At 40.9% G+C, this 14,755-nt stretch overlaps 1 protein-coding gene across 3 annotated transcripts in view; it reads right to left on the reverse strand.

Moving 5' to 3' along the window:
* The window catches only part of LOC148011205 (uncharacterized), a 117,711-nt gene that overhangs the window by 82,215 nt on the left and 20,741 nt on the right, over window positions 1-14,755 (reverse strand). For all 3 annotated transcript variants that reach the window (XM_087670270.1, XM_087670269.1, XM_087670268.1), the window contains one exon: window positions 8,141-8,343. In XM_087670270.1, coding sequence (XP_087526396.1) covers window positions 8,141-8,343 — 203 coding nt within the window. The remainder of the gene's footprint in view (window positions 1-8,140; window positions 8,344-14,755) is intronic.

The following is a 14,755-nucleotide window of genomic DNA, read 5'->3' on the forward strand; positions in this document are numbered from 1 at the left end:
GGTTTGAAAATTCTCTCTGAGGCACCTTGTGGTGGCTTGATCACCCACTGCTTGGGTATCCATAGTCCTATTCTGATGATCCTTGTTGTATAGACTATGATAGGCCATTATCCTCGTATCATTGTATTGTGTCAGATCACCCATGATCTAAGAGAGGGTCTTAGTAGATTACTAAGCTCATGGGTGAGTCTATGCATATATGTTTGTGGATTGGGCACAATATTTTTAGATATTTTTTCAATGCCCTTTTCTTATGGTTTCTCGCATTTTTGGCTGGTTGACTTTATTTCTAGGCCATTATGATGTTGGCCAACCTTATGCTTTTTGGGCATTATGTTGTGGCTATTAATTTGTGGGCTCCCTCCTCGTCAGTCATCTTTTTCACTTCCAATCTTCCATAGCAAGTCATGTTCGAGAGAGGGAGCCAATGCCAATGTCCACACAGCCAATGACTCACTGTTGTAGGCAACTATCTTCCACTTCTCAAGCATATCTTTGAGTTCTCTCCTTGCAATGTTCTTTGTTGTGTTCTCTCTTTTCTATCTCCTCTCTTGTGTGGTCTAGTCAATTAGAGCAATCTTATACACTTCCATTGCTACACCCACTTTTGATACTCTCCTATGCCTAATGGGCCCGCTTTACTTCCTACCCCTAATCCAATTGTGAAGCACTTCTGCATTCTCATCACGTGTTACAAAAGATCTTCCAGTAGACTCCCCAAAGGATAGCCCTAGAAGTTTTGCTACACTCAATCCTTCATCATCCTAGATGTTTGTCTTTACAAAAGATCATGTAGCTTTGAGTTGAACACATAGTTAGAAGCTATCAAGCATCTCAATTAGCATTCTACCATAGGAAAGGAACTTGAAAGCATTGACCATAATGAAATTTGAGCCTTGTGCAATATCCTCATCACAAGAAAATCGTAGGGACTAAGCAGATTATTTGAACTAATATCAAAGGGGATGGAACCTTGAGCAAATACAAGTGCAAGATTTCAAAAAAAAACAAGGTATCATTTATGAAGAGATTTTTTCTTTCACTATTTGCCTCACATGTCACTCAGTCTTATTGAGTCTAGTGCTCATCATGGTTGGCCAACTTGTAAGACGGATGTGAAGAATGCTTTTTCAAATGATTACTTGGATGATGAGGTCTACGTGGCTTAACCACCAAGCTTCTCCATTCTAGTCAAAGTATTCTATGTGCAAAAAGTTCTTTACAAGCTCAAGCAAGCTCCTTGCCCCTAGCACCATTGATTGGATAAATTCCTAAAGGAACATCCATTCTATCCCTCTCCTCAAGAGGTGAGTATTTACATCCATCACTCTTTGGGAGGGGTATGCTATGTGCTTTAGCCTTTTCTATGTTGATGATCTACTCATCAGGGTTCCAATTCCTCCACTATCTCTTTCATTAAGGCATAGATTAACTACACATTTGAGATGGCTGATCTCGGTTAGCTATCCTATTTCTTAGGAATGAAAGTAGTACAGCATTCCTTTGGTATTTTCTGTCACAATAGAAATATACCCTTCAATTAGTGGATCAATTTTTCCTTGAATGTTTGAGTTGGTAGCTACCCCATTAGACCAAACTATCAAACTAATAGAAGTTTGAATGTTCCACCTTTTGATGAGCATGACAATCATCTAATAGTTGGATTGTTGGGAATTAGGGGTCATCGTGCCTTTTATATGTGCACGGGTGTGAACACACCCTTAGCACATTTGTACTTTCATATATATCTATCTAAAACCTAAAGAGGTACACACAAAAAAAAAAATTGTACCCAAGAACATTATGCATCTCTCTCTCTGACTCTCACTCTCTACTCTTGCTCACGTTTTGCTCTCTACCTGACATTTTCATCACAAGACAATGCATCGCCACTGCGCATCGCTCACTTCAGACTGGTATCAGAGCTGCGGCTAAGGTGTTCGCGCTTCTTGGAGTCCGTACGAGTCAACTCATCTTTGTTCTTTCACGGGACAAACAGGCAACACTTCCAGGTTGCATGCAGGTCAAAATCATCATTTCCTGGTCAGACGCAATCACGTGCAGGTCACACACTTCACGCGCAAGACAAAACATCGTTTTTCAGGTCACGAGTAGGTCACGCAAGCAGGTGATGGGCTGGCGACTATAAACAGAAAAGATTCATCACTTTTCTTTTGCAAAATTTTTTACTTTTTTCAAAGGTTCCCTACAGGCAAGCCCTTTGCTCATTGACGCGCGTTCGTGCATGTAAGCATAGTTCAAAATTTTGGGCAGATTTGTGTCAAAAATTTGGGGATTTGTCCAGATTTGATGCGAGCAAGACACAACAGTGACATTTGTCTCAAAAATTGCAAGAATTTGTGATATTTTGCCTCCAACATTTGGGGCTTTTCATGTACATGCAAGAATTGGGCTGAAATTTACCCAATTTCTCAACATTGATGCACATTGGACCCCGTGCAATTTGGGGCTTTTGCTGTTTGGGTAAAATTTGTGCACCATTTGGCCATTTTATGTACGTGCGGGTTTAATTCCACGCAATTTGGACATCTAGCACTTGAAAATTTTTGGGGGACTTGCTGAAATTGATCTATTTTGGCAAAATTGGCCTATTCTATGCATGTCAAAGACAATGCAGATGCATGGTTGATGCTTTGAGCACAAAAATTTTGGGGCTTTTGACCGTGCGTGTCACATTTTGTGCCTGTGGGTGCATGTACAACAGAAATTGCAGCTAAAATTTGGGACTTCTCATGTAATGTGATGTATTTGTCCTTGGAACAGCTGTAATCAGTTGTGGAGTGCTGTAGCAAGAGGTTTAGTGCTTCTGAAAATTTATTTGCAGATCAGAAATTTCTGCTTTGACGTGGTTATTTATTGCTAGTTGGTACTTGTTTATACCTTGGTCACTCATGTGACAGTTTGGGCCTGCATTTGCTGAAATTTTTTGTCACATTTGGGCTGAAAATCATGGCTAGCAACAATGACAACAGTCATCTCATGCACATTAAGAGGCTTGAAGGAGCACATAACTTTGCAGTCTGGCAAAAACAGTGTTATAATATCCTCTTGCAGAAGAAGAAAGCAATGCCGATTAAGACCAAAGGGGCGAAGCCCGCAAATATGGAACAGGAGGATTGGGATGAGTTAAATGAGCTTGCACGCTCAACCATCGAGCTATCGATTTTTTATGCCTTGCTGTTTAACATTGAAGGTTTGGATTCTGCCTATGCTATTTAGACTCGACTGCAAGAACTGTATGCCCAGAAGAGTGTCGCAAGCAAAGTTCACTGGCTGAAAAAGCTTATCGATTTGCATATGAAAGAGGGTACAGCAATGTCTACTCACTTGAGTGAGTTTAACTCCATTTTCAGCTAGTTGGTTGCCTTGAAGTTCAAGATTGATGAAGAATTTAGGGCTACATTCTTGCTTTGCACTCTGCCAGAGAGTGGGGATACATTCAAGACTGCTATGAGCAATTCTAATGCGATGCTTTTGTACATTGATGTAGAGAGTGCTCTACTCACGGAAGAAATGAATCGGCAAAACAATGCATCCAATAAGTCTTCCTGGGGGGCAGATCGCCAACAGGAAGGGCGAAGTCCACAAATATGGAACAGGAGGACTGGGATGAGTTAAATAAGCTTGCACGCTCAACCATCGAGCTATCGATTTTTTATGCCTTGCTGTTTAACATTGAAGGTTTGGATTCTGCCTACGCTATTTAGACTCGACTGCAAGAACTGTATGCCCGGAAGAGTGTCACAAGAAAAGTTCACTGGCTAAAAAGGTTATGGATTTGCGTATGAAAGAGGGTACAGCAATGTCTACTCACTTGAGTGGGTTTAACTCCATTTTCAGCTAGCTGGTTGCCTTGAAGTTCAAGTTTGATGAAGAATTCAAGGCTACATTCTTGCTTTGCACTCTGCCAGAGAGTGGGGATACATTCAAAATTGCTATGAGCAATTCTAATGCGATGCTTTTGTATACTGATGTAGAGAGTGCTCTACTCATGGAAGAAATGAATCGGTAAAACAATGCATCCAGTAAGTCTTCCTGGGGGCAAATCGCAGCAGAAAGGCAAATCTGATAGCAAGGGACGCAATAAATCACGTGGCAAGGATGTTGAATGCCATCATTGTGGCAAGAAGGGTCACTTTAAATGTGACTACTACAAATGGAAGAAAGAGAAAGAAAAGGGCAAGAAGACAGATGATAGCAAGAAAGAGAAGAAAGAGAGTCAGCCTAGGAAGAGCAGTGTCAAAATTGAAGAGGTGAATGTAGTCACTCATGACAGTGATAGTGGGAATAACGTACTCTTTGTCTCTTCACACTTTAGTACGCATGCTTTACTTGCAGATACGGATAATGACATGCACACTTGGATTCTAGATTCAAGTGCTTCCTTTCATGTCACCCCTCATCCTGAGTGGTTTTCTGATTATACAGGGGGTCGACATGGTGTTGTCCATCTTGGGGACAACTATGCATGTGACATTGCAGGTATTGGCAGTGTGCAGTTGCAGTTTCAACATGGTTCTGTCTTCACACTTCAACATGTACGGCATTTACCTCAGCTCAAGAAAAGCTTGATTAGCACAAGGCAACTAGATAACAATGGATCGCATACCACCTTTGGTGATGGGAAATGGAAGATCTATAAGGGATCTAGAGTGATTGCCACAGGTTGTAAGAGTGATACCTTGTATCCTCTCCATGTATCTAGTGTGCATGACCATGTTGCCATGACCGAGCAGCCAAGTGTTTCTTTGTGGCATTGCCGGTTGGGACACGTGAGTCAAACTAGAATGAAAGTGCTTTCTCGTTTAGATTACTTGCGTTGTCTTCGTTATGCTGATTTTGAGCATTGTGATCATTGTGTTTATGGTAAACATGCACATACGTCTCATAAGTAGTCTCTTTCGTTGAAATCTTCCCCTCTAGAGTTAGTACATTCCCATGTATGTCAGATGCCCGAGTTATCTTTAGGGGGATAGAAATACTTTGTCACATTTATCGATGATGCTACACGAAAGGTATGGATTTACCCTATTCGTAGCAAGGACGAAGTGCTTGACAAGTTTCAAAAATTCTAACCATTGCTTGAAAATTAAACTGATAAGACACTTAAGTGTCTTCACTCTGACAATGGTGGAAAATATGTATCCAAGGCCTCTCAGGCATTCTGTGACAACAAAGGAATAAAGAGGGAGCTCAATGCCCCTTATAATCCACCCCAAAATGGAGTTGCAGAGCGTATGAATTGGACCATACAGGATAAAATCCGTACTATACTGTCTCATGCTGCATTATCCCTTGGCTATTGGGCAGAGGCTATTATGACAGTTGTTCACTTAATTAATCTATCATTGAACATGTCTTTGGGAAGGGGAATCCCTCAAGAAGAGTGGTCGGCCAAGCCACCTTCATATGTTCACCTTAAAGTGTTTGGCTGCTAGGATTTTGTGCACATTCGTAAAGAAGAACGAAGCAAACTTGAGCCAAAGTCCTGTAAATGCATTTTCCTAGGAAATGGTGACAAGGGTGAAATGGAGTATAGATTATGGGATCCCGAGAAAAGGAAAATAGTACATGGCAATGATGTTATCTTCCAAAAAGATCGCATGCATAAATAGCCCGAAAAGACTGAGGAGGTCCGTAGTACAAAGGCAAAGTATGTGGCTGTCATGAGGACATGTATTTTTGAAACCTCACTTAACATGTAGATTAATTTTTAATCACATGATTAAGAAAATGATGCACATGTGAGATGCAACTAGGGTTAAAGTAAATTCACGAGCCCGGGACCCGAAGAAATCACAGGATGTCAAAGGTAAAAGTTGCTATAAGTTATGCCGCACAGGTACTTGGTGGTATCCGGTACCAATTGTTGGCCTAGGTCATCCATTTGGCCATAAGTGTCAGTTGGTGACACTAGAGAAATGGCGTTTAATGGTACCTAACATCAATCTGATGGTCAAAGATGACGCAGAGACACTCGGGAATGGAAGTTGCCTAAGCAATTAAATTATTGGCCAGTAAGATTATTTTTTAGGACACAGAAAAAAATATTAGATTAATTTTCAGTATTTTAAGGCTGAAAATTAATTTTTAATTATGAAAAATGCTGAAAAAACCATTTGGGAAGGCTGCTCCTTGTCAAAAATGCCCATGCAAGACTGAAAAAACGTCTTTTAGAGGTTGGAGAGAGGCATTTTTAGTGTATTTAGCCTACAAGAGAGAGGGAGGAGATGTTGTTCGTCTGATTTGCAACCATTGGAGGACCTTCTGAGGCAGCCAGGGGCAAAAGAAGACCAATCAACAGCAAGAGACAGCATCTACAAGCTACTGAGGCAGGGCAGCAACAGTAAATTACTGATTTTCTTCAGTTCTTTCCATCTACATGCTGTTGTGGCAGAGCAACAGCTGCACTTGGCTGATTTTCAATCATTCTTGACAAAACTCTGAATTTTTTATCTCTCTACAGCTTTTTCTCTTATCTCCTAGCCATTTAAGCCTTGCTCCGAAGATCTCAGCATTCAGACCCTTGGAGGCTGAGAAATTGCAAATTTCTTTGCTATAAACTCTAATTCACAGCAGAAATTAGGGTTTAGCAATAGCCTTGGGAAGCGTGCCAAAAATTGGAAGCTCCAAGACTTGAATTTAACAAGATTGAAGGTGAATTTCAGCTGAATTCGAGTGGAGGACTAGCCAGTCATTGAATTTGGGACATTTCCATCGTCTATGAAGTGGGTGAAGGCCAATTAAGTGCCCAAATCAAGGGGCAAAATAGATTGAAGACTTGCTGGTCACTTTGGACAGCAAGGGGAGTTGAAATATCGAAAGGGATTGAGAGAATCCCATTGTAAATCAACTTTTTCTTCAATAAATCTAAAAAAATACTAAAAGGGATTTACCACCCTATCCGAGGAGGAAGGCTGGTTTCAATGGCTGCCACTGAGGCATGTAAGGAGGCTTTATGGCTTTCACATCTCGTGGGAGAGCTTGCCATTACAGAGTTACCTATTCTCCATTGTGATAGTCAGAGTGCTATCATGCTAGTACGGAATCCCGTTTTTCACGCAAAGACGAAGCACATACAGATGAAGTATCACTTCATTAGAGATGTACTTGATAGCAAGAGCATTGAGCTTGTCAAAGTGCATACAGATGATAATCCTGCAGATCTTCTCACGAAGGGTCTTCTAATAGAGCGGTTTGCTCATTGCCGATAGATGATGGGAGTTAGATCGGTATATGTATTTCAGCTTTGTACATACCTAGACTTAGCTGATTTTTTTCTCCTCTTAAGGCGCATTGCCTTTAGGTGGGAGATTGTTGGGAATAAAGGGTTATCATGTCTTTTATATGTGCATGGGTGTGAACACACCCTTAGCACATTTGTACTTTCATATATATCTATCTAAAACCTAAAGAGGTACACACACAAAAAAAAGATTGTACCCAAGAACATCTTCACACCCATGCATCTCTCTTTCTGACTCTCACTCTCTACTCTTGCTCACGTTTTGCTCTCTATCTAACATTTTCATTGCAGGACATTGCATCGCCATTGCGTATCGCTCACTTCATGGACAACTTCTCTAGCTAATCCATACCCATCATGACCTCTACTATCTTGTCTCCATCCCTTCACTAATACTTCAATGCATAAAAGGCATCTCATTGGGATGGTTGTACACGTGTTTTGAGGTATATAAATTACAACATGCATAAATAGAAAGTTCTTATGATCATCAATAGTTCTTGGTACTTTGATACTAGACATGCAAAAGCTTACCTTGGAATCAATATAGCACAATATGAACTACATGTAGAAACATATACAAGCCTTCTTGTTATAACATATGAAAAGATCATAAAGCAATTTAAGCTTATGTATATTGCTAAGACAAGTAGACTAATGCACTAGCTTAAGAGATCATAACATTGTTAGCTTAAAGATAAGCAAGTTTAGCTTGTGGTTGGTGTGATTCCATATGAAAGGCATCCAAATTAGAATACAGCATCTCGAAAATTCAAAACTTATGTCGACAAATGGATCTAGGTTCTGGTAGTGTAATGTAATAAACCATTTTGTCAAACGTTACTCCAAAGAGGTGCAAGAAAATGAGGATACCTTTTCAGTTAATAACAAAATCATGCCAAAAGGAGTAGGTCTTGTCGTTGAAGGTTCATTGTCTCTACAATGTGATCTTGCCTCTAAAGCTTTAAGCCGCTGCGCACGGAGCTCAGCCAAACTCTTGGGTCGACCAACCTGGTTTAAGGTGGCATTATTTGCTTCATTGTCCTTGGGAAGTCCTCTACCACCTATACACCTGCCTACACATAAAATCGTGTATGATATATAAGCATAAGTGACCATGCATACTGTCATTAAAAGAAAACTACAGTGCATGGAGGAAGTGCCCCATGAGACTCGATGACTATGAAGGTGTACAAAAATGCTTCAACAGAGATAGAGAACTCAAAAGTGTATGACAAATGCAATGAAAGCCATAGAGCTCAAGAAGAAGCAAACTCAAAGTGATGAATGAATGAATAAACAGATAATCAAATTGTATGTTGGTATGATAAAATGGACCTCAAGCCTCCATATATCAGGTGAGACTGGGGATGAGGTGAGCTAGAAGAGGCATTGGAGACACCAATGGCAGCTCCAAGAGTGTGTTGTACTCTGAATGGATCCCGAAAAGCACCAAGCAATCTCCGATGATATCCAACTGATAATGGCAATTGAGTAACAGCCCAGGCTACTTTAAACCCAGATCTGACTGACCTGAGATAATTTCAGTTGACTGGAGCAGTAGAAGATGACAGGGTGGTAGCAGCATAGCCTGCCTAGCTGCAAAACACAGATGGCAACAGGGTGTCAATGACCTCCGAGCAGCAAACACAGGGCTTATGACAGTGGATCACAACTGGAGGAGAGTCGCCAGGTGCCGGGCAGCCTGAATCAGCAGCAAATACAAGGTTTCTGGTGAGGGCAGACTGCTGGATGATCCCACACAGCTGGCAGCAATGACTGATCTGGAAGAAGTGTGAATTGTATATGGCTCTGATCTCTTATTTGGGGCACATCTTGTTTATAGTGGTGATGTGTATGGATCCTGACAAGGTCAAGGAAATCATGGAGACGCCGTGTCCTGAATATGCAACAGAAATGTGCATGTTCTTAGGTTGATGGTGTTCTATCAAAGGTTCAGTTCTAGCACTTGAGTACACTTGGCATTTGTATTCGTGATACATAGCAAGGTGTGATGGCCGCACATTTTTCATTCATGTAAAGGGAAGATTCTCCTTTAAAGGGACCACTATCTAATAGAACAATGTATATGCCTATAATCTCATGCCTAAAGGGAAGGTTCTCCTTTAAAAGGACCATTATCTAATAGAACAATTTATGGTATGTGTGCCTGCAAAGGCACAATCTCATGCCTAATCTTGTGGATTCCCTTCTTTTTCTCTCTCTTCCCCCATTGCACCAACAGTTGGTATCACAGCTAGATTTTTTATCCCTTCTTCCATTGTCTTTTCATGTAAAAAGTGAGGTAAGAGAATCCATGCTTAGCTGGACACATTGACATATATTTGCACCAATCTATCTGACTACTAGCTCATTGAGCTTTATTTATTATTTGTAGCCTCCTTGTGCTGACTGGTGAAGCGTTCAATCTTTTGCAACATGTCATAAATCTGTTGACTATGATTCTGTTAGCCTACCTATGTTAGTCATGTCAATCTATCATCTCCTAGTTGTGCGCATTCCTAGGCTAGTTTCTGCTTTCCACAATCTGCCTACACTTGCCAGACATTATCATTGTCATTTGGGATTTCTCCGGTGCCTCCCCTATGTTTTCTGGCATTTTTCTTCAGTGACCAGCATTTAATGCTGGTCAGCCAGCATTTATGGCCTCCTCAAGATCAGGTCGGCCAAATTTTTGGTGCTCTTGCTACTTATAGCTACAATTCCCACTTGACAAACACTCTCTTCAGTCTTCACTCTTCCCTTTGTAGGTGCACACTCCGACACTCCAACTCTCCATGCTTGGTGCTGCCATTGTCATCAGCCTGATCCGGTGCCCTCACTGACGCTTTGGGTTGCATGCAGGGACTGATCAATCCATCTCCATTGTATTAGCATTCTTCTTAAATCAGTGCAGTTTTCTTCCTTCATCTTCTTCTTCCTCTCTTTTTCTCTCTCTATGTTTGTGTTTCTCTTCTATTGCACACTCTCACATGGTATCAAAGTATGGTATCATTGTCTACATTTGCATTTGCTGAAAACGCAAGCTTCGAGTGTGTTGGCAACATCATTTGGTGATCAAGCGACTACTTCTAGTGGACTATGACATCATCAAGAGAACAAGGGACATCAACTAGGTGTAGGTGACTGCTTACAAGCAGCACGCGACACATCTCCATCAGCATTTTTCTCAAACGCAACCTTTTGGGTAGTGGCAACAGTTTCCTAGCCTAGCGACAATCATATTCTCCAATCAAACACAACCTTGGTGAAGCAAGTGACAGCATTCTAATCACCGTTTTGTGCTTTTCGGATCCCTTTGTGAACAAACAACAACTTTTCACCCTCAAGCAGACCTTCCCTCCTCTATGAAGGAGCACATCACAAAGATGGACATGAGAGGTGAGCTTGCCTCTCTTGGTCGAATGATATCCTCTGAAGACATGGCTATGATCCTTTTGACTCGGCTGCCATCTCCTCGCTTCAATGTCTTTTGCACCAGTCTTATCACATCAAGGACCTGTAAGACACTCTTATGGGAGGAGCTTTCACCACTTGTCTTGGAGCATGACAAGCAACTCAAAGAGGTTGGGGCTAGTGGTTCTAGCTCCACCAAGGCATTTATTGCAAGTGCAACTGGAGGAAAGAAAAAAAAGACACAAGCCAAGGACAAGAAGCAAGAGGACAAGAAGGATGAGAAGAAGGAGAAGAAGCACCTATGGGAAAGGCATTGATCCCAAAGAGAACTGTTGACAAGAGTACCCCCATTTGAAGCCAAAGGAGAAGGATTCGAAGGATACAAAGGCTGTCCCAGCAACCTACAGACAAGATTGGCTTCAGGACTAACTGCCGAAGCAGACAAAGTCACCATTAGTCACAACTCTACCATTCCCGTTCGAGGAGTGAGAACTATTCCTTTATTGCGCGACGGACAATCTTCTCCGGCCAAAGTTCTCTACATACCGCATTTAGGTCTTAACATATTGTATGTTCATGATCTTACACAGCTTGGTACCCCCAGGTATTTACACAGGATGCAGTGACACTAGAGAATGCTTCTACAGGTGCCTTTCTTAGAACAAGATCCTAGAAGGGTGAGCTTTACATACTCATAGTGTAACCAGCCTTCCTTCCATGGATGGGTGGTAAATACTTGATTACAACTTAATTACAGTAGCAAACAATTAGTGCAAATCTGAAAATACAAATTTACCTACTAATCTTAGACCATGCACACCCGATTAGCCCCAAAATTGGCGCCCCTTTTGGTATTTCTTTAGCTTTATTGAAGAAGAAGTTGATTTACAATGGGATTCTCCCAATCCCTTTCGGTATCCCAACTCCCCTTGCTATGATGAATCGCCAATAAGTCTGTAATCCGATTTGCCCCCTGATTCAGGCAATCAATTGGCCTTCACCCGCTTTGATGGAGATGGAAAATGCCCCAAATTAACTTATTTGCTAGTCCATCCACTTAATTAGGCTAAAAACAGCTTTAGTCCTGTTGAATCCAAGTCTTGGAGCTTCCAATTTCTGGCATGCTTCCCGAGGCTGCTGCTAAACCCTAATTTCTGCTACAGATTAGGGTTTACACCAGAGAAATCTGAAATTTCTCAGCCTCCAAGGGTCCAAATGTTGAGATCTTCGAAGCAAAGCTGTGAAATGGTTGGAAGGTGAGAGGGAAAGTGTTGTTGCCTTGTCTCAACAGCCTGTAGATGCTATCTCCTACTGTTGATTAGCCTTCTCCACCCCTTGGCAACCTCAGAAGGTCTTCCAATGGCTGCAAATATGACCAGCAGCCTCCCCTCTCTCTCTTTTATAGGCTGAATTTTAAAAAATGTCTCTCTCCAACCTCTAAAGACGTTTTTCAATCTTGCATGGGCATTTTTGACAAGTGGTAGCCTTCCAAAATGGTTTTTCCAATATTTTCCAGATTTAAATATTAATTTTCAGCCTTTAAATACTGAAATTAATCTAATAATTATTTCGGTGCCTGGAAAAATAATCTGACTAGCCAATAATTAAATTGGCTAGGCAACTTCCATTCCCAAGTGTCTCTGCGCCATTTTTTAACCATCAGATTGGCGTTAGATACCATTAAACACCATTTCTCTAGTGTCACTAACTGACACTTATGACCAAATGGATGACCTAGGCCAACAACTGGCACCAGATACTACCAAGTACCTATGCAACATAACTTATAGCAACTTTTTTCTTTGACATCGCGTGATTTCTTCAGATCCCAGGCTTGTAAATTTACTTTAACCCCAGTTGCACCTCACATCTGCAATATTTACTTAATCATGTGATTAAAAATTAATCCACAAGTTAAGTGAGATTTCAAAAATATATGCCCTCATAACAACCCTCCACTTTGAAATCCTTACAATCGTCCTCAATTGCACTACCAAATGCATCAAAAGCAAAGTACTATACTGAAATTTCCATAGGGTATCGTAGTCAACACAACATTGCGTACTACTGTTCAACCATTCCTATACCCAACATATGCTGAAAATTACCAACCAACATACCATAGCATAAGATTCACAAAGAATCTCAAAAACATTGTCAGATTATCATGTGACATATCCATTTTTCATGAGCTCAACTCGTCTGGCAAAACCAACCCATAGCATAGCATAACCAAGCATAAACCATGGCTAAAATATCAATGGCATCATAACATATGTTGTTGTCAATGGAACTAGATGTAAATCATTGAAAACTGAGCATAATCTAATCATAAACTAATCACCTACTGATCTGAGAACTGATCACAAACTGCTGCAAATGTGACCCCAAACTAATCACAAACTCATTGCAAAAACTGACAGCAATCACTGCAAAAACTAATATACAACTGATCCAAAAGTGACCATAAACGGTTCTCAAGATGATCAAAAAATGAGCTAAAACTTATCAAAAATTTTATCTCAAAATTGAGGCAAAATTCATGCTAAATTGATCATAAGCTAATGCAAAAGTATAATTCTAGTGCCCGGGTGAAACTCATACTCATTTGCATCTCTCTCACACTGACTAGTACACTAATTAGTGATCTCATGGCAAACATATTGTCGACGCACTACCTTGGATACATGCTGAATACATCCGAGATCCACTACATACGAGAGCTGTCCATAACTGGAGAAGGGGAAGTGCTACCTCCCCCTTCAACATCAAGCAATACTTCGAACCCTTGCTCTACTGAACTTGACGGAGCCCGAACTAAAGTTGGCTCCAACTAAAAGGCATCTACGTAAAGCTGCAACAACTGAGGATGGTCTACCAAGTCATCCTCTTCCATCCATTTGGCATCCATTGGTGAATAATTCTAAAATTTAACCAAGTATCTCCTAGAAACTTTACCTTTGACCTTTCTTTCCTTATGTGTCAAAATCTGCTCAGGTATCAAAATCTCATCTAGCTTCTCAACCTCAAGCTGAATTTCAGCAGGTATATCCTCTAGCACATCACCATGAAAAGGCCCCCAACAGACTAACCTGAAAGGCATTGTGTATCTGCCAATGTGAAGGTAATTTCAGCTGATATGCCACATCATTGAACTTCTCCAATACCTAGAAGGACCCATAGTATCTCATACTCAACTTTGGATACAATCTTTCTCTTCCTTTCATCTTTTTCAGCCTTGCCTTTTCAAAATGCAGCAATATATAATCACCCTCTGCAAACTACAAAGCAAGTCTGTAGCCATCAATTGCCCTCTTTTGCTTTTCTTGCGATCTCTGAAGTGCATATTTTATCTTTGCATACGCTACATCCAAGTTTTCCACATATCGATCAACCTCAAAGATCTTATCCTTAGTTTGCAAAATAGGCGGTACCTTTTTGCCACCCTCAACCACCTCAAATGGACCTTTGCCCGTAGAACTATCCACTGTGTTGTTGTAAGCAAACTCAACCAAGGGCAAATACTGCTCCCACTGTGTCTTGTGGTCTGAAACATAGCACCTCAAAAGATATAACACTATGGAATTTGCTTCCTCAGATTGACCATCTGTCTACGCATGGAAGGATGATGAGAATTTCAACATGGTACCCATATTCTCAAACAAGCCCTTCCAAAATAAACTAGTCATCTGGGGGTCTTAATCACTAATGATCAACTCTAGCATACCATGATACTTAAAGATATGCTGCAAAAATAATCATGCCATATGATCAGTCCTTATTTTCTTCCTCACCGGGATGAAATGGGCTTGTTTGCTAAACCTGCAAATGATAGTCCATATCCCATCATTCCTTGTAGGTGTCTTAGGAAGCTCAAAAGTAAATTCATTTGCAATGCTCTTCCAAGGCCTATCTGGAATAGGCAAGGGCTGCAACAAACCCGGCATCTTTTACCTATCATGCTTTACCTTCTGACATACGATGCATGTCTTAACAAACTATTCTATATCATGCCTCAAAGAAGCTCATCAATAAAAGAAATGCTCCACTACCTTGACCATGGTATCAATA

The sequence above is a fragment of the Lygodium microphyllum genome, chromosome 28, assembly GCF_053477565.2.
Source record: "Lygodium microphyllum isolate KBCC chromosome 28, Lygodium_microphyllum_v1.1.10, whole genome shotgun sequence".
Lineage (NCBI taxonomy): Eukaryota > Viridiplantae > Streptophyta > Polypodiopsida > Schizaeales > Lygodiaceae > Lygodium > Lygodium microphyllum.